Source organism: Silurus aristotelis (genome assembly GCF_946808225.1).
Source record: "Silurus aristotelis genome assembly, chromosome: 12".
In the NCBI taxonomy this organism is placed as follows: Eukaryota; Metazoa; Chordata; class Actinopteri; order Siluriformes; family Siluridae; genus Silurus; species Silurus aristotelis.
Genome location: NC_139585.1, coordinates 15463089 through 15483128, shown reverse-complemented (window position 1 = coordinate 15483128; position 20040 = coordinate 15463089). Strand labels below are relative to the sequence as shown.

The window sequence follows — 20040 nt, the reverse complement described above, 5'->3', positions numbered from 1 at the left end:
TTGTGTCACGGAAAAGTGTGTAAAAGCTACCAGGGTGCGTAGTTTACTGATAAAAGACTCTAGTCTGTGTGCAGATGATGTTTGTTGTACAAAATGGAATCTGGACAATGAAGGGTAAAAAGCAGCTAAAAGAGAAAGATAGAAATACAAACAGAAAGAGAGAGAGAGAGAGTAGCAGTGAATATAAAACCAAGTCACATGTGCTGCACACTGCCCTCCCCTCTCAGTCCTTTTGAAGAATTTAAGGTGGTGTCTCTAACTGGGAGGGATTATGACTATGGAATCTGCATTTGTCACACACAGCAGCTGCAACCTGGTTATTTCAGCACAGCAAAGGCAGAGTCTTCAAACACACATACACACACTCTCACGCACACACACTATCAAAAAAGGGGAAGGCTCAAGAATCAGAAACCAAATGAGCATTCACACAGTGCTGACTGACTGCCTTGGCTGACAGGACTGGCACGCTCTCTCTCTCTCTCTCTCTCTCTCTCTCTCTCTCTCTCTCTCTCTCTCTCAGTTCCTCAGCCTTCCCTTATTTCTCTTTTAATATTGGCTTTTACTCTTTCTTTCTCTCTCTCTCTCTCTCTCTCTCTCTCTCCCTCTCGCTCTCTCTCACTGTGTCTTTCTCATTTGGACTGAGAGGTAAAGTGCAGGAAGACCCAGCGAAAACAGACAGCAGGAGCAGCAGCAGCAGCACCAGCAGAAGCGTCTCTCTTCTTTCAAGCCCCAGAAGGAACCAATGGTCATGGTGAAGGAGAAAGGTAGTTAATGGTGTTCACACCAGTTTTATTCATAGGCCAGAGAGTATGCGAATGTGCAGATGATACTTCCTGTCGGAGGAGAGTGGGTGTGTTTAGTGTGCATGCGGGTAGGATGCTGTCTGTATACACATGACTTTGATGCTTTTCTGGTCAATGTTGTAGGTTAGTGTTGTGTATTGTTATAGTAATTTGTTACTATTAATATAATATATACTAGTGTAGCTAAAATTGTAATTCACTATTAACTGGTCTTAGAGTTCACATCTAATGAAGGGTCTAACATGGACAGAATTAAAGTGTGGGTGCATTCTGCTGCATCTGTATGTATTTAAAAGTGTATACTGAATCTTTTTAGTGTGTGTCTCTGTCAGTGGGGACCAGACAAAATCTCAGCAATCTCTGGTGTGTGTGAAACTGCACTAGCGAGTAGAACGGAAACAGCTGTTAAGTACTTAATGCTCCTTTTACAAATGCCTCTGTACCTGCCTTCTTTAACAACACCTGATTCAGACCACATAAAGAGAAAAAACACCGTGCATGTAGCAGGACTGCTATTTTCAGCAAGAATGTTTTGTAAGAGTATTTAAGAATTGAATAGCCTTGAATTACTTAAAACATGCACAAAGAGGTTCTGAGTTGGTGAGAATGTTTGGCATGTGATTCAGAGAAAAGCACACTTTTTACCATACAATGTTGCTGAAATTAGTAGATGATTCAGTTAGGATGCCTTAGCAAGGTGAAAGAGTTAGGATGCCGGGGGGATTTTGTAAGAACACTGTGCCAAAGTGGATGATTCAGGAATACTACAAAAGTAGATCATGAGTCATGAGAAGCTCTTAAATGATTTGTGCGAAATGTATGTATGTGTGTGTGTGTGTGTGTGTGTGTGTGTGTGTGTGTATGTGTGTGTGTGTGTGTGTGTGTGTGTGTGTTTGAGATAGAGAGAGGGAGAGAGAGAGAGAGAGAGAGAGAGAGAGAGAGAGAGAGAGAGAGAGAGAGAGAGAACAAGAGAGAGAGAGAGAGAGAGAAAGAGAGAGAGAGAGAGAGAGAGAGAGAGAGAGAGAGAGAGAGAGAGAGAGAGAATAGGCTCAATAATGTATTTAGCCCATCATGGTATCCATGGCAACCAGGCAACGAGTGGTCTGCTGGTGAGAGTATACTACATGTGTGAATCATACTGTAGCTCAAAATCATACCTAATACACAAACAAACACCTAGACACCATTAAACACAAATTATTTAGACACATTGAAAAAAACTGCACATATTTCACACATTTGTTCTTTCAGTTATATATGGATTTGGCAGGAACTTGAAACATATGTGTGTGTGAGGATCATGCCAGCACATTAGCATTCACAGCACACGCGACATGAATAAAAGGTATATATTTGATCGATGTAAATTAGGTATGAGGTTGAATTTAGTAGTTCAGTAAAATAGATTTAATGCATGCATATACTTAGTCTTTAAGATGTTGTAAACAATAATACACAATAATAATGATAATAATCAAGCTTATTCTTGCTTATCAGGTTCACTTATTTTGCAGAGCATTGGCGCCTCACACAGTTTCTAGAAGCTTCTAGACGCCACATACTCTTATGATATCAGAGTGCATGATGGAGGAAATTTGGACTCCTGTAAGACACACAGTACTGATAATTGAGTATGTGATCCAACGGTGATAAAACTGTGGTTTTTAATAATGCAGTCCTGTTACACAACATTAAGAGAGGGTAAAATAATAGCTGTTTTCCAGTCACATATAAAGTTAATGCTTTGTAAACAGTAAACTAAGACCTAAGTGCTGTTTCGGCTATATCTGTGTGAATGTTTAAATAGTGAGGTGACGCTTGTCCTCCATGCTTTGGGGTCACAGTGTTTAATACTCATGCATAAGGAACAGGCTTTTTGCCCATCTTTTCGAATGGATTTGTTTTGTAGGATGTCACTGGTTTTCATTACATGAAGTATGTGAAGTGAAAATCACTTTTATCATCTTGAGCTGGACAAAGAAAAACAGAACAGTCAAGAATATTTGTAAAACTCATTCTTGCCAACTGGAACTGAGGTGAAGTGTTCAAAACTGGGCATTTTCTTCATGTAACAAGTTTGTGTGTTTCTTAGGTTCTAATGCAATCAGTTCCTGTTCATAAATTCAGGACCTTGTCTCCTTGTCCATTGCTCCAGTGCTGCACATTAGCTAACAATTCTCTGACAGTTGTATTTATTTATGACTGTCTTTCGTCCATGTGCCATCATATTTGACTGAATAATCTTTCCACAAACAGTTTAAAACCCATTCCTACTTTTCTCCTTCCACAGATGATAAAAGGCCTGTATCCTTTTTATGCAGTTCTGCCTGATTGTATTTACATTACCTTGTCTTTTCAGTTTCTCTCCATTTAGCATGTTTAATGTGATCTCTTCTGAAGGAACTTCAGATCATTTCTGTTAGCTTCACTCAAACTTACTGTACTGATAATATACATTATAAAACATACTTAATACATTTAGTACCAGATTCAAATCATATGCTTTGGCTTTAAAAGAGTGCTTCTTCACTTCAACCCAATTATGTCTAGTGAAGCAGCTAAACAGTTTGGCAGATTGAATAAGTTGGTTGTGTCCTGTGAGGTCAGAGCTGTGTATTGTGAGTGAAGAGATTAATTTTTAGTTCAGTGGAGAAATCAGAGGTGAACTAATGCTTGGATTTACTTAGCACAGTGCTAACATGGGAAATGATCAATTAGACAGAAAAAAAGGTTATACAACAGAATATAGTATATTATATTAAATATATATTAGAGAGGCAGGATCTTTAAGCAGGCAAAGTCTCAGTACATGTTAACAGGTCCGGATTCAGGGTTAGACAAGTAATAGAGTAACAGAGCAAGTTTTCAGTAGTTCGGTAGTCCAAATCACACTGCCTGATTCACTATACACTTTGGCCAAGATGTGATCTGACTGGTAGACTGGTATTAGTGTGCTTGCAGGAGTGATGGCATTTTATAAACAGGAAAACCCAGGTATGTGGAAAGATTCGAATTGTATGTATACTCTACATAGAATACAAGGATGGAACACCATAGCCAAAAACATTGGGCAGTTATTTCTATTACTTTTACTGAGGTACAACACGATATGCTGTATTAGAAACCTTTTTATGTGCACTTTGATAATGTAAAGCTACTCGCTGATATTTTGCTCTGTCTGTCACAGGAAGATCGTGCACCTGTGATGTTATAACCTGCTCATTACTATTACTCAACTTATACCTATCTTGCCTGTATGATCATCTGAGTTGTGTAGTTTTCTCACATCGTCTTGTTCTATTCTCTGAGTATGAGTAACACATAATGCTTGAGGAGATCCCAGTCCATATGATGATTTGCATAAGTGGGTGATGCTCAGTACTGCTAAATCTGCAGCACATGCTGTCTTGTTAAGGAAACAGTTCCATGGTAACATCTAACGTGAATAGATGATTCATAATAAAGTTTATTTTTAATAAAACGCTTCACCTATTGACACATTTTATAATGATATGAATGTGCAGTTTGCAGGTAGGCATTTTATACTACCTGCCTTGTTTCTCCACTCACTGTTGGGTTTTTCAACAGTAGGATGGGTAGGATTTTTAGAACGATCTGAGCATGGTTTTGCGCCTACAGAAAAACAACATGCAGCATAAATCCACCTGCCTGTTCCTCAGTGTCAGCTTGACAAAATACTGCAGCCTCATTCTCCTGTTACATTATACAACTTTCCCTGTGCCGTATTGTCGTGACATTAAATCTGGTCACCATGGCAACAGCTCTCTCCAGCGGTGAATAGTGGTTTGTGAGAAATCCTTGTGCTTCCGTCTGTACTGCAATACGAGCATTCCTGAGGATCCGTGGTCCAGCCTGAGCCTCAGTCCAAGAGAAAAGCGATGGCAAGAGAGATAAAACAGACACTTAATTGATTCAGAAGTGTGTTTTTGCATGCATCATGTCATGGGAATGGCTGTCAGGGCTTTTAAAACGAGTTGTTTGATTAGCGGAGAGGCTCTGTGGCAACAGGCTTGTGTAACCTGACGGGCTGATAAAGAGTGCGCTCTCAATATGACACATTCTTTCCGACACTAATCTTGCACTGAGCTTACAAGTGGCTGCCGATTAGATAGGAGCGACACAGATCAACTCTCTCATGGAGAAGAGGCAAGATACATATTCAGAAGAGATGACTTGGTTCGAGCAGGATTTATCAAGGGGTCGAGAAGAGTGACACCAAATAAGAGATTGTGAGGATGGTGAGGAGTGTTGAAAAAAGGGAAAGTAATAGAAAGGTTGAAGAGAGCTCTACTTGAGAGCCTTCCTTTGAAAAGCTTAATGTATAAATTACTGTATAAAATTACTGTAAAAGAGCTCAGACTGGAAGCATGTGGAGATTTTGGACCTAATGACCTTGACTAAGCATGTCAAGACAGAGATAGAGAGAAAGAAAAAAATGAAAAGGCAGATGAGAAACAGAAGAGCAAAAAACCTGCCTCTTATTATTTATTTCCATTTTCTCTCTTCTATCAGCTCCTATATTCTCTTTGTGCCATGCAGATATCAGTATGCACTTCTTCAGTGCTCTGTTTGTTTAGTGTCTGTGTTTGCATGGTGTGTGTGTGTGTGTGTGTGTGTGTGTGTGTGTGTGTGTGTGTGTGTGTGTGTGTGTGTGATCTTGAGTGTTTCAATTAAATGAATACAAGCAATTGTGATTGGCTGCTGTAATGCAAGAGGTAAAAGAAAAAACTCCAAATGACATTTGGGATGAGTGGCTCAGATTTATAGATAATAAATCAGTGTGTGAAGTAAGTAAATAACTGGGTGGGTGAGAGTTCGAATAAGGAGGTCAAACCCTCTCCATGTGCTTCTAATAAACAGAGCATTTTATCTAACAAGCCATACAGATCACACACATCCAAACACGATGCACCACTCACACCTACACACAGTGTGCCGTCACCCATGGTGTGGGTTTGAGCCGGTACAGAAACACTCCAGCATTTTGTTGTATGTTTCACAAGATGAGGCTTTTGATTTTGTATTTGGCTGTATAGCACACATTTAAAGTTTTGCTTCTTCAAATTTATATTAAAGTCACCCAATTATCCAATTTTGTTCATATTTAATGTAGTGATGAACTTCCTGTGCAATGTAACAAATGTCATTTTTACAGAGCCTAAACTTTCAAGCATAAAATTATATTTGCATATTTTGCATATTGTGTGATTACGCTTTACATTTGTGGTCATTTATGTGGAGTTAGTCCGTCCATTAGCTACATTTCAGCTGTTCATGTGTTTACAAGAAAATTTTTTGCAGCTGGATTGTGGACTCGCCACTTTCTCACATTTTCTCCTTTTACTAAAAATATCTCTCTGCTCATTTCCAACAGTGGCCCATCCTCAGGAAGCCCATCGGCCCCCAGAGAAACTGGTCATCCAGTGTTACAAGTGCAGGGAGCCATGTAAGGGGGAAGTGCTGCGTGTACAAAGCAAGCACTTCCACATCAAGTGCTTTACCTGCAAAGGTAAGACCTTTTATTTGCTGTGCCTGCTGCAGTGCAGGAAAGGTTTGATAACTAGCTAAAATATAGGAAAAGATTAAATAAGTTCACCATGGAATTGCTCTTGGACATGTTTTACATGTGGAAAAAGTTCAATGTTAAGTTTGACCATTTTGTTAAACGGGCTGAAAGAAGAGTCCCAAAGGCAGGATGAAATCAAGAAGCAATCTCCCCGTGTCCTTGTGTAACTTCTTATTGCTTGTTTGTAGCTGTCTTTCAGTCAGAAGTCTGAATAAGAGGACCTTAGAAAAAAAAATCAGGGTCTTTTAAAATTGACCTGTAACCTTATTACCCATAAATTAAATGCTTACATAACAAATCCACCTTGCAGCCTGAGCCATTTAAACAAGACTGTTCACTCACATGAATAACACATTAATATCCTGTAGTAAACTCAACACCCTGTGGGTTGTTTTTATATCATCACGCCAGTTATTCATAAACAGGAAAAGTAATCATAATATGGATTTGTATTCAGAATAAATTAACAATAACCTCAGCCAATAGAATAAAATTCTTATTACTACTAAGATGTGTACAGTATCTCCATGCCACTTTGAACAGCATTTATTTTAAGAGTACTTGACTTCATGGTCATTCATGCTCTCAACAATTGCATGGATTGACCACCTGAGCCCCTGGATTGTATAAAAGAAACTGAGATTTATTCTGAGTGGCAACTTGCCAGGTGGAAAGAGAGTTCCCTCTTTACCTTGTGGGAACGAGAGAAAGAGAGAGAGAGAGAGAGAGAGAGAGAGAGAGAGAGAGAGAGAGCTGTCCTCATTTTACTACATCATTCAGTACACGGAGTCTATTCAGAAAAACAGCACTATTCATAGTAGAACTGAAGTTTTTTGAATATGTGAAAGTGTTACGGAATGAATTAATTTCTCCTCATAATTTAACATTAATAAACCATGACATTAGCTTAATGTTAACTAAACACACATGTACACACATTATTGAATATAATTACAGTATGTACCTAAATGTTGATAACTTACAGACCTCTAGTCTCCGGGTAAACATTTTGAAACTTATCATTCAACCTTACTGTACCTCTAAATATTGCCATATAAATTCACAAAATTGTTCATGGGGCTATATTGATTATTCTGAGTATTTTACTTAAAGATGGGACAGACATTAGCTAATACAAGTAGAACTAATTTGATAAAGTTACACATAACGTAATACGTATATTCATTCTGAAATACATGGTTTATGTTAAGTAAAGTGTTAATTAATGTAGGTTAAAGGAATCTGTATACTGTTTTTAGAAAAAGGTCTGTCTACAAGCATCATTATTGCCATGTTTATCAATTTATCAATAGTTTAAACCATATAAGTGCTCTAAAGCTGAGATTTGTGGGTTTCATTCATGACAGCAGAGTTCCTCTTTACTTCTGTATCACTAATAATTATTAAACCGCCATGCTTTTCTCAGAATGACAATAAGCACGTTTCCAGCTCAGTGCTTTGCTACTAAAATAAAAGTAGAAGCATCATTGATGAAAAACCTTACAATAATAAATTATTTAAAAACTACAATTATAAAATATGTGTTGAGATAATGATGATAATGATGATTGTTATTAATATTATTATTATTATTATTATTATTATTATTATTATTATTTGCTTATAGCTTTGTATTTTAGGGATTGCTGGTTTGTATTCCTCCTCTGCTTTTAACACACAGAGTTTGCATATTCTCTCTGTGCCTGACAGGGTTTCCTCCAGTTTTCTCTCCTATTCCAAACAGATGTGTTGCAGGCTGATTAGCATTTCCAAATTGTCTATGGTATTGAGCTCTTCGATGGTTTCAGATCCAGGCAACTCTATGACCCAGTGTAAAATAAGCAGTATATATGAATTTGCTTATGTGGAACATTCATACAAGCTTATGTAAATTCATTTCTATCGATACAATAACATATCTAAATGATATATAAACTTGTCCATGGGCCAACAAAAAGCTGGAAAAATACATGTTTAAAAAGAAACAGCTGGAGGAACATTTTGCAACTAATAATGTGAAATAGTCAGGTCAGGACATGATTGGGTACAAAAAACCCTAGATCTTAGACAGGCACAAACTATCAGAGGTAAAGATGGGCAGAAGTTACCAGTCTGCAAAAAACTGTTTACAAATTGTGGAACAACTTCAGAATAATGTTCCTCAACATCATACATCATCATTGCATTCTGTTTAACTTACCGTATTTTTCGGACTATTAGCCGCTACTTTTTTCCCATGTTTTGAACCCTGCGGCTTAAACAACGAAGCGGCTTATTTATGAATTTTTCTTGGGTTTTTCCCGGTTTCACAAACTTCAAGCCAAAAAACTGAACCCCATAACATTAGACCAATGAAATTTCCGAACGGAAACAAAAGAACGCACCTCACCTGTGTTTTTTTTAAACGCACGACGATGCAAAAAAATAAACTCCAGAGAGAAACATTTGTGAAAGGCAGGAGGAAGGCAGTGAACAATGACTTTCTTGGTAGGCTACTGTTTAGATACAAGCCGTTGTAACGCGTTGAGTCTGGGTGAAGGGAGAGCTCGCTAACTCCAGTTGCAACAGAAATCATATAAGCACAGACAGGTTTCCAAAACTCGTGCTTTTTTATTTTTCTTGGCAACAGCGTTACGGGTTAGTCAAAGAAACTTAGAAATGAGCACCAGAAAATAATAAGGACATAATCCTCTGTCTTGCACACATGCAGTAATACCGGCAAAATGCGGTGGCAGGCTATTCCCAAAATACCGCTCTGCTTTTAAAGGAGCCACAACATATTTCACCTGTTACACCGTGTAACAGACACTGTCTTTCGTTGAATCCTGTGTAAAATTCATTATTTTCAGTGTAGACACCTGTGGCTTATAGACAGGTGCGGCTTATTATTGTTCAAAATAAAAATCTTTGTCAAATTCAGTGGGTGCGGCTTATATATGGGTGCGCTTTATAGTCCGGAAATTACGGTACATTTTATACAGCATCCCAATATTTTTGGAATTTGGGATGTACTGTAATATATTTGAAAACACTTTCTCACAGTAGATTTCTTGGACAAAACAATATTATTTCCTGGTGTAGTTTCACTGTTGACTGTGATTTTCAAGAAGGGCTCTACTGATTCCCCAGAGAACTTAAGTTTGCCATCTTTTTTGGTTATCTGTAAGTGTAATTTATTCCTCTATTTTTGGAAAAGCAGGATACAGGGATTTGCATAACATGCAACTGTGTCTGTGAATATGTGGCTGGAGGACATGTGCAGTAAAAACCTGCCAGCAGCTGAGATTTGGCAGTGTAGCGCTTGGCTGTGTTTATGATCCGAGCCAATACACTGTGCTTCTATTTGCTGTCCCATTAGTTTCAGCAGATTAGTTAGAGTACACTCACATTGTGTGCACCACTGAGCATGTGCATTAGCCATAACCTCCATGCTTTGTCTCATTCCTGCACTCACTCTGAATTCCTTTTTCCTCACTCTAAATTCCACTCGTATCCTCATCCTCATTTAGTGTCACGTCCGTCTAGCTTACCTACCCACCCTGTGCTTTGTGAATGCTGTGTCAGTCAGAGAGGCTCTGTGCTATTTTCAGCACAGTCTCTAGGAGCCGATAAAGCCCAGTGTGGCTGGAAATAGCTTTGCTGATCCTACTTTGAGGGAGCATGGAACCAGGGAGGGTTCTACAAACCACCATGTATGTGTACTGTGCAGCTATGTCAGGAATCACAGCCATTCTGCAGCTGTGGAATTACATTAACATTAAGTGTCAGTGAGCATCCAAGGTTTCACCCTGTGATATTTTTCCATTATGTCATTGCTGCAGCTTTCCCATAGGATGATCTCACTCATTCATTCATTGTTTTTTTATGGTGGCAAATTTAATTACATGTAATATAGCATAATGAAAAATAAGTGGGATGGATGAGATGGTTCTTGATTGATAACAGTTTCCTTCCAACAAGGCACCACAGCTTTTTTTCAGACTTTGTGTGTAATCTTGATCTGTTCTTTTCTTTTCTACCGCAAAATAAATGCCTGCTTGGTGAAAAATTCACTTGAGTTCTATCACCAAATTCAGGTAATTTGGGCCATACTGTATGATTTCAAATTATATGCAACCATGACAAGAACTCTAGCATTCATTTCCTCATCTTCAGCAAGTGTTTTAACCTGCTCAGGATTGCAACCCTATCCTGGGAATATTGGGCATGAAGCAGGAATGCACCCTGAATGGGATGCCAGTACATTGCAAGGTTGTTTAGTGTAGCCCATTCGACTGCTGGCATGTTTATGGGGTGGGAGGAAATATGAGAACCCAGAGGAAGCCCACAGGAAGATGGGGAGAACACATGCAACTCATAGACAGAAACTCAAAATCAACCCAAACACCCTGTATGTGGAAAGTGGTGTCTCGGCCAGCTTAACTACTGCCTCGCCCTAAAGCAATAAAGTCATTTTTATGAATGCAATTAAATATGAAAAAAACTGTGAACAGTGCAGGTTTATTAAATTAATACAAATAAAAACCTGCATGAAATCAATATGTTACAGCTGCTGCACTGATTGCAATATTTGTCTATAACAGTGTATTTGGAATTTCATAAACACTAAAATAATTTACTTTGTGTATATAAAATAATCTGCTTTAAAAATAAATTCTTGAAGCCTAAGCAAGTAGAAAGCATTTACAAATGCTTGCTTTGTTCATGTGTTTTTTAGGAAACTTCCACATTAAAATCTATCCCACAGTAAACACCAATTTTGTCTTTTCCAACCTGCAACTAAGTCAGGGTTCTGTGTAAGAAGTGTGTGAACACAGATCTCCTCACATAGGCTAACAGAGCAAGCAGAGGAAGTGGAGATTAATTTCTTCACAAGGTATTTGTTAAAGGTTGGCTAATCTGAATGTTAGTGTTGGCAGGATTTGGCAGTAGGTTTTGGTGATGGAGGAGGTGGTGGAAGAAGCTGCGTCTGGAGGATGGCGGATACACTTAAAGCATTCTTTACAAAAATAGTTGAGTGGATTTTCCTGGCAGCTGTCACCGTCACAGACACTTCAGCCAGCCCTCCTCACATTTCATAGTTCTTCTTTCAAACACACACTACTCACAAACACACACACACAGAGCTGAACATAATAAAACATAGCCACTCTTAGTCATGTCTTATGACTTTCCCTCTAAAAATGTAAGCTTGGACTATTGTAAAAACTGTTATAGCTCATCATATAATCATGCATCATACATTTTTTTTCTTCCTAACACAAACGCAGCATTGTATCATCAGGTTGCTATGGACACATGTAACAAACACATATATGGTGAACATTTATAGCTATTTGAAAATTTACCTTAATCTACAAGTGCCAAAGGCCTGTAATGCAGAGTGGTAGGGAGGAGCATTCCTCATGGGTCTAACCAAGGGTCACCCTGTGGCTGTTTACTAATTAAAGGCTGCAGTATTTCCCAAGCCCTGAATGGACTTTGCTCCTAATCTTCCTGAACCTGCCAAATAAAGATTAGACATTTATAGAAACCTCAAAAACAAAAACTGGAACTGGATTTTTTTTTTGTCAGAGCTACAGACAAGTGCAAGTTAAAGATAAGAAAGGCATTTGCTGTATAAAGCATTGAGTTATTTGGAATAATGGCTTTGTAATTCAGAATGTTAAGATATAATTAATTCCCAATAGATTCTTTATGCTACAGTTGATTTATTACTGATCAGAGTTTGTTGAATCTATTTTCTTTTCTATGTGTTCTGTATTGATTACATTTTGTCCATCCATTAAGCACACCCATTAAGTATTACTCTACATCACCGCAGGCAATTATTTTTGATTGTCATAAAATAAAATATCATGATTTAGTGTACATTTTTATAAGTGTATCTCTTAGGGCAAAAACATTTGTCTACTTAGAGATTAGAACATTATATACCCTAGTAAGATTCTATTGGGGGTATCTAGTTTTTACATTCTGTCTGCGGAATAATGCATGTAGCACACGTTTAAAACAAATTGAATATTATTTTAATAATAAAAAAATGTTTAACCTATTTGGCATAAATACAACATTCATGATTACCACAAAAAATTATTTCAAAGTGTTTCCATGTCCTGTAGGTTACTGAATATGTATTTAGTATTCTGAATGAACAGATTGTGTTATGAACATAAGTGGAGAGCAGTCAGATGTGAAGTTTTCTGGAGTGAGCAAAAGTTCATATTACAAGGTTGAAAGAATGACCATATTCATTAATATGAATAAGGAATCTGCAGCGATTAACTTACAGCATTCATTCCTGCTTCATTAGTAGCTGCCTGGTCAGTGTAGCAGTGGTTTAAATAATAACTTTATAAAATACATAACTTTGAAAGTTTCTAGGCCTAAATCTTTGGAAATAGATTAAGTTAGAAGTTTTTTAGAAAATGTCTTGAGGTGAGGACATAACTGTGTGGTAGCTCACTGATAAACACACTAGACATCTAATCAGAGAGTCGTGAAGTCAAATCCCAGCACCAAGCTGCCACTGCTGAGCACTTGAGCAAGGCCCTTAACTCTTAAATGCTCAAATAATTGTTGCCCTGGATAAGGGGCATCTGCCTAATTCTGTAGATCTAAAATAGGGTTACAGTCATGTACCCATTTTTTTATCAAAAAGAAAAGGCCACTCCCACTAGTTGAAACTATTTTATCTTGTTACACAACATTTTATGTAAAAAAAAAAAACCAGACTAAATATATAAAAAAAAATAATTCAACACTGAGTATATATTAATGCTTATTTGGCAGACATTAATGCGTTTCATGCAGTTGTGCTCTTAGGCTAACATTCTGGCGACTATCAGTCAGGGGCAGTTGTCAAGGCTAATGGACTTGGACAGGCACGTCACACTGTTGCACTGCATTGTGATGATGAGTGTGGTTCTAGTTCCACATTGATAATAAAGGAGCTCTGTTAACAAAATGACATGCCAAGAATGCTCCTATGCCAAAGGTCTCATTTAGCAATCATTCTGTCCTCTTCAATGGTGGACCAAAAAGAATTACATAGGATTGTTAAGAGCTCTGGATGTGCACTTCTCTTAGGAAAGTGCCACCACTTAAACATCTACATTGGGAAGCTCAACTGATGGGGCATTCATTCTCACAGCTTGCAATCTGACTAATTGTGCACATCCCACTGTGATTATTATAGCATGCAGGGAATAATTTGGACCCTCCTATGTATTAGTTACTCCAGGCTGTAGTGGCACATACAGTTCATATGGGTGCAGCGGAAGCAACAATGTTGCATCTAACATAGAGATGTAATGTAATGTAATTCTAGTGTCTCTGTATTTGTTCAGTGCTCCAAATATCCAAAGCTGTTTTTGGATTTTCATCTAAAATAGGTGTAAACCGGTTTCATTTTTAGTGTAGTGTTTTATACGGTTTACCAGCACTTTAAGCACAGTATCTGACAGTTCCTTAATCTATTCTACTTCACCCCAACTCATAATTGGTCTCAATTGTATATACATATATTGTGTGTGTGTGTGTGTGTGTGTGTGTGTGTGTGTGTGTGTGTGTGTATATATATATATATATATATATATATATATATATATATATATATATATATACACACACACACACACACACACACACACACACACACACACACACACACACACACACACTTCTACAAATAATATTTTTGTTTCTACATGCCGGTTATATTTTCCAATTAATTTAGTTATTTCAATTTTTTAAAACCTAAAGAAACAAGTAGCGAAATTTAAACCACTATGACTCTAACTAGGCAATAACTCGTAATGGTGCATATGCATCATGCAGCAATGCACATTAATGTTTTTTTTTTTTTTCACACAAGCTTCACATCTGACACCTTGCCTGCATGAACATAAGACCCCCTTACCCCCCTCACAGGATTTTTCTATTGTGTCTCTCAGTATCACAGTCACAATTCACACCCTTTTTTGCATCAATAATTCTATATTTATATCTATGTATGTCTGCATCTGTTCAGAACACATTATCTGTTTAAATCATGTCTTCATATATGGTTACATTGCTAATGTAGCACAGAGCAGTGCAGAAGTACTTAAGCAGGAAAAAAGCATACTTGGGAAATCGTGTGAAATATTAATGAAGAGATGCAGAAATGGAAAAATTTCAAGCTGCTCTACTTATATATAGCTGCTCTGGTCACAATTTGTCAGTCCTGATGCATCATACATTTCTGCCACAGTGGACTTCATGAAAAAGCTCTGTGCTATAGAAGTGGATTTGAATTTGTTTCAGGATAAGGACGTAACTGAGCCTGAAGTGAGAATCACTATTCTAAACTCTGGCATGCTGTTACACTTACGTCAGACATCAACACACAGTGGTTTCTGCCTCCACCTGTCTTTTCTTTAATTACCAATGCCTGCGTCACTTCCCTGACTATTGTATCAACACTATTTCTGCAGGTTTGCAACCAAATTGTTTGTGTATGTTCTATTTTACCTGTTGGTGATTGACAGTGCACATTTTCTGGATTGCTAAAATCTGTGATTATTTGAATAGGTCTTTTATCAAGCTTTATTTTTGCCAAATAAATAAATTCTATAGCATTGTTACTTCATGTGTTTAAGTGTCCCTGCTTTGATCTTATAAGTTAAGGCTCTTCTCTGTGCTGGAACCGAGTTGGTGGAATGACCTTCCCCTAGATGAGTCCCTGGCTATCTTTAAGTGATGGCTGAAGACCTACCTCTTCCTGAAACACTTAAATTAGCACTTTCCAAGTTTGCTTTGTAAAAATCAAGAGTTGTAGTCTGTTTATCTTAAGTTTGTAATCTGTAATCTGGCGTACCAGTGTAGATTTATTCATTGCTAGAAACTCAAAGCACTTTTGTACATCGCTCTGTATAAGGGTGTCTGCTAAATGCCACAAATGTAACTATAAAATCTAATTTTCTCCCTCTGTCCTTCTGAGTTTCCTCTAGACTTTTTAGTTTCCCCAAATCATGGAGGATTGGTTTGTCTAGGTGTGAATGTGTGTGTGCATGGTACTTTGTGATAGTCAAGTCAAGTTTATTTCTATAACGCTTTTCACAACAGACATTGTTTTAAAGCAGCTTTACAGAAATCAACAGTCAAGGTGAATGGTGTGCATTTATCCCTGATGAGCAGCTGTGGCAACTGTGGCAAGGAAAAACTACCTTAGATGTTATGAGGAAGAAACCTTGAGAGGAACCAGACTCAAAAGGAGAACCCATCCTCATTTGGGTGTTTTCAAGAGTTTGATCATAAATCTTTGAACAATACAGAACACTGGAGAGTGAGAACTAACATGAGCACTGGAGTGTGTTATTATGAGTAATGTTCTTTCTACAGTCTTATACAGTCATTATAGTTATACAACTAGGAGCTACTGAGCAACTCATAAAATAGCTCAACATTTGTGATCATCACAGATCCAACACAAGCTTCTCCATGCCAGAGCCTTTAAACACTCCAGGAGGTCCAGTGTCAAAACTCCTCGAACTCCATGAAGTGGGATCCAGCTGGCACTGGTACATCTCTGGAAGTTTGCGAGTTCCGCATCTATTTCTTTAAAGGTCCATAATCTTCATGAGGTGGGACGTGACTGGAGCTGGCCAAACCTCAGGATGCCTCGGGATGGGGAGAGAAAGAGAAGCAGTGGAGAGAAATTAGCGTAGCTGCTGTTCATGATATTAACAGCACAAGTTGATCATGTGCATTTGATCAGATGTTCTGGAGCACAAGGTTATGATGTGAGACGTATGTTATGTGTAGGTTTTGCTAAAAAGATAAGTTTTTAATCTGCACTTAAACTGGGTGAGTGTGTCTGAGCCCCGAACACTTTCAGGAAGACTATTCCAAAGTTTAGGAGCTAAATGTGAGAATGATCTACCACCTTTAGTGAACTTTGCTATTCTAGGAACTAATAGAAGTCCAGAGTTTTGAGATCTCAAGGAGCGTGACAGATTGTAGCATGTTAAAAGACTTGATAGATACATGGGAGCTAAACCATTTAGTGTTTTATAAGTAAGAATAGACTGGTATTCCCACCATTAATTATCAAAAGTTTGCCTGGGAACATGCATCTTCTCAGGCAAAATGTACATACATACGTAAAATTCACTTACCGGTTATTCTTTTGAAATATTATGTGATATTACAGTTACTTGAATTGCATTCACATACTAAGTCAAAGTTATGTGCAGCTTTTTAGACCTTTACATTTACATTTACAATAATGGCATTTGGCAGACGCCTTTATCCAGAGCAAAGTGCTTTGAAGTCTCCATCAATGAATATATTCTAATACTGGTACATTAAAAACAGGCTAAGAATACTATCCATCTAAAACTCTCTTAGGAGAAAAAAATAGTTTAAAAGTGTTTGTTTTTATTCAAATAGTTAAAAATGCAAAAATAGTTAAAAAATGCAAAAATATCTATGTGTCAGATATGGTACCAAAACATTCGCCTCCCCCACACATCTGCAGATAAGTTTTTAACATGGAGACAAAGCCAGCCTGTTTATAAACATATCTATTCTCTCTTACTCGGTGAAGGCCTGAAGATGGGTTAAAGGTTGGATATTGAAAAGTGATAGATGACTGTGAATATCAAACGACATCAAATATGCTGGAACGTGTCCAATGTTAGCCTGGCTTGCCAAACATCTGTCGTTTAGATGAGCCATTTAGACTAGGGTAAAAGACATCTAAAAATTTAGTTTTCTCTACATATGTATATACACACACATACACACACACACACACACACACACACACACACACACACACTGTCTCTCTCTTTCTCTGTCTAAACTAATGCCAAATGATTAAGGTCCACCAGTGTAAACTGAGGAACTATAACTGTAATGGAGTGAAGCCAGCCAAGTATTAAAATATCTTAAACAAATACTTGAGCCCCTGTAATAAACAGTGTATTACAAACTGTTAAAGCTACATGAAGTTGAGCAGCGTAAAAATTATTATGGCCTTAATGATTTTTTTTTTGCATGACTTTTAAATGTCACAAAGATATTTGAAAGGATTTTACTTAAATGTGTTGTTTTTAATGTGAGCATTTCGCACTAGACATGGATAATAATGCCGCATGACTATCTGTGTGTTTTTGTGTGTGTGTGTGTTCAGTGTGTGGTTGTGACCTGGCCCAGGGTGGTTTCTTCATGAAGAATGGCGAGTATCTGTGCACGCTGGACTACCAAAGGCTGCATGGAACACGCTGCCATGGCTGTGGGAACTTTGTTGAAGGAGAGGTGGTGACGGCCCTTGGGAAAACCTACCACCCTACTTGCTTCGTCTGCACCATCTGCAAGTGAGATAACACAGAGCATTATACAGACATCACCTGCATGTGCATGGATACCTGTCCTGTCCAGCATTGACACTTTAATTCAAACACTATTATTTGTACAGCCAATTATTCTACTACCAGTACGATCAGTTTTACAGATACTTAATGCCACTATCTACATACCACTACATGGTCAAATGATCCACTACCACTGGAAATGTAAATTCAAATAATTATGAGCATGAGCACCATGGGCATGTTGGTAGCCTGAATGCTCAAACATTCAGATCTGTAACTGTTTCATAAACAGACATACATTTTTTCCCCAGTTGGAAAGTGGTAATTATGATTATTCTCATATGGTGTGATACAAACACTGCATGGTGTCTATCATAAGACTTTAAAACAGTAACTTGACTCAGAAATTGTGATTCGATGAATTTTGCATGCAGTGTAAATGTGTAGATTGGCCAGGAGTATTGAAATAACTAACACTCATAAAGGTTCATCTACATGAAATCCCTTTCTTTACAGGTCCAAGTAAACAGCTAGCATGATATAATGCTTGACCTTTACAGTCAAGTTTATGGCTATAAATAAGACAATTTGATGTTTAGTTGCCATATTTTGACTATTACAAGGACTATCTTGAGATATCTATTTTTAAGATACTTAAGTAGTGTACTGTATACTTCTTTGTTGATTCATTTTAAACATTTTGATTTCAGCTTTTTATTAAATCAGCTATGTTGTCAGCAACACAGATCTGATTATGATGTATAAAAACTCTCCCCTTTCTAGCCGAGTGAATTTAATGAATGTAAATAAGCCATTAAAGAGAATTTGATAGAAAAGTTGAACTAGTTCCTTTTTAGGAAATTTTAACTACGCTATGGACTAAGGAATTTTTTTATTTTTATATTATTTTTATATTATACTGGATCATGGTGACCATCTTAATAATTGTTACTTTAACACTGAATAGAGTAACTGACATATTCTGTTTCACCAGATGTAACCACAGGTTTATCAGCACTTTGATTAGATATGTTCCCTTTGTAGACTTGACGTGGATATAAATACTAATGTTTTTTAATTTAGGTCAAGCTTAACATGCTGGCACAGGCTGACTGTTATCTTTTAAAACATTTCAATGATCACACATTGCTGGCACCATACTGTATACCTGAACACTTGCAGATGCTTCCTGGATCTTGAGGCTAAAAAAAGTGTCTTCTTGTTTATTAATTGCATGACATCACACTATGAGATCATGGGAAAGTAATCATGCTGAGATAATAATGAGGTGCACTCAATGATACTGTGTGTCGCTATGTTTAACCTCATGACGTTCTGTTTATGTAGACAGCCATTTCCTGCTGGAGACCGCGTCACCTTCAATGGAAAGGACTGTCTGTGCCAACACTGCATCCAGCCAATGTCTCCTCCTCCCAAAGACATCAGTGCATCCAGCAGTGAGTCACAGCACGCTTTCGCGCTTGGCTTATATCGCTGCACCCCAAACCAGTGTTCTTCCAGTAATGCAGTTATCTCCTGTTGTGTCTTCTCCTAATTCTCCATGACTCTCTTCGGTTGCGCAAAGCTGAGGCTGCTCGGAATTCATAGCCCAAGTTGTTCGAAATCTTTTTAATTTTCTGCAGTCCCACACTCACTCTCTGTCACATAACTAATTAATTAAAAAAGCAGTTTAATCAGGTTTCCAGCCCAAATCAGATGACATGCTGTTTGAGCTGACTCAAAAACCCAAATATCTGTTCCGGTGCTCTCAAGCAGATAACTTGCTCCCTCTCTTTTCCCTTCATTTCCTTCGTCTCAGTTTCTCTTAGAGGAAGTGTTGTAACTCAGTAAGCATAGCCAAGGGGGAGGAAAAGAGAAACTCACAACTCACCAATAGGACTTCAAAGTCCTGCAAACCAGTTTGGTGTGTGAACACTTACATTCTAGAGTTGTACATGTTGTGCCTTTGTGTTTCACAGATTTAGTCTATTTGACTATTTATAAATATATTAAACTTTCAATTTATCATGAATGACTTTATTTGTTTGTATTAATAAAGATTGTTAATTAAAGATTAACAATTAAATTCTTCCACTCAAATATGACAAAAGACACAGCATGACTTTAGTACAAATTCTGTCTACTGTAATGTGATTTATTGTTAATACATAACACATCACTTTTGCTTAATTTTTGCCAGAGTTTGTAGCAACATAAGATTCATATTATTTTCCCATCCTGCTGTCCATGTGCATAAAAAAATAGGAAGAAATCATTACATTTAAAT

General features: G+C 37.6%; 1 protein-coding gene across 26 annotated transcripts in view; it reads left to right on the top strand.

Annotated features, from left to right (window-relative positions):
* The window catches only part of ablim1b (actin binding LIM protein 1b), a 64780-nt gene that overhangs the window by 20833 nt on the left and 23907 nt on the right, over positions 1-20040 (top strand). For 24 of the 26 annotated variants that reach the window (XM_083557306.1, XM_083557296.1, XM_083557313.1 and 21 more), the window contains exons 1-4: positions 285-767; positions 6202-6336; positions 17573-17756; positions 19101-19210. In XM_083557306.1, coding sequence (XP_083413432.1) covers positions 746-767; positions 6202-6336; positions 17573-17756; positions 19101-19210 — 451 coding nt within the window. In that variant the 5' untranslated portion in view covers positions 285-745. Of the gene's footprint in view, positions 1-284; positions 768-6201; positions 6337-17572; positions 17757-19100; positions 19211-20040 lie in introns of those variants that run through there. The other 2 variants (XM_083557311.1, XM_083557298.1) reach the window with 1 other exon arrangement.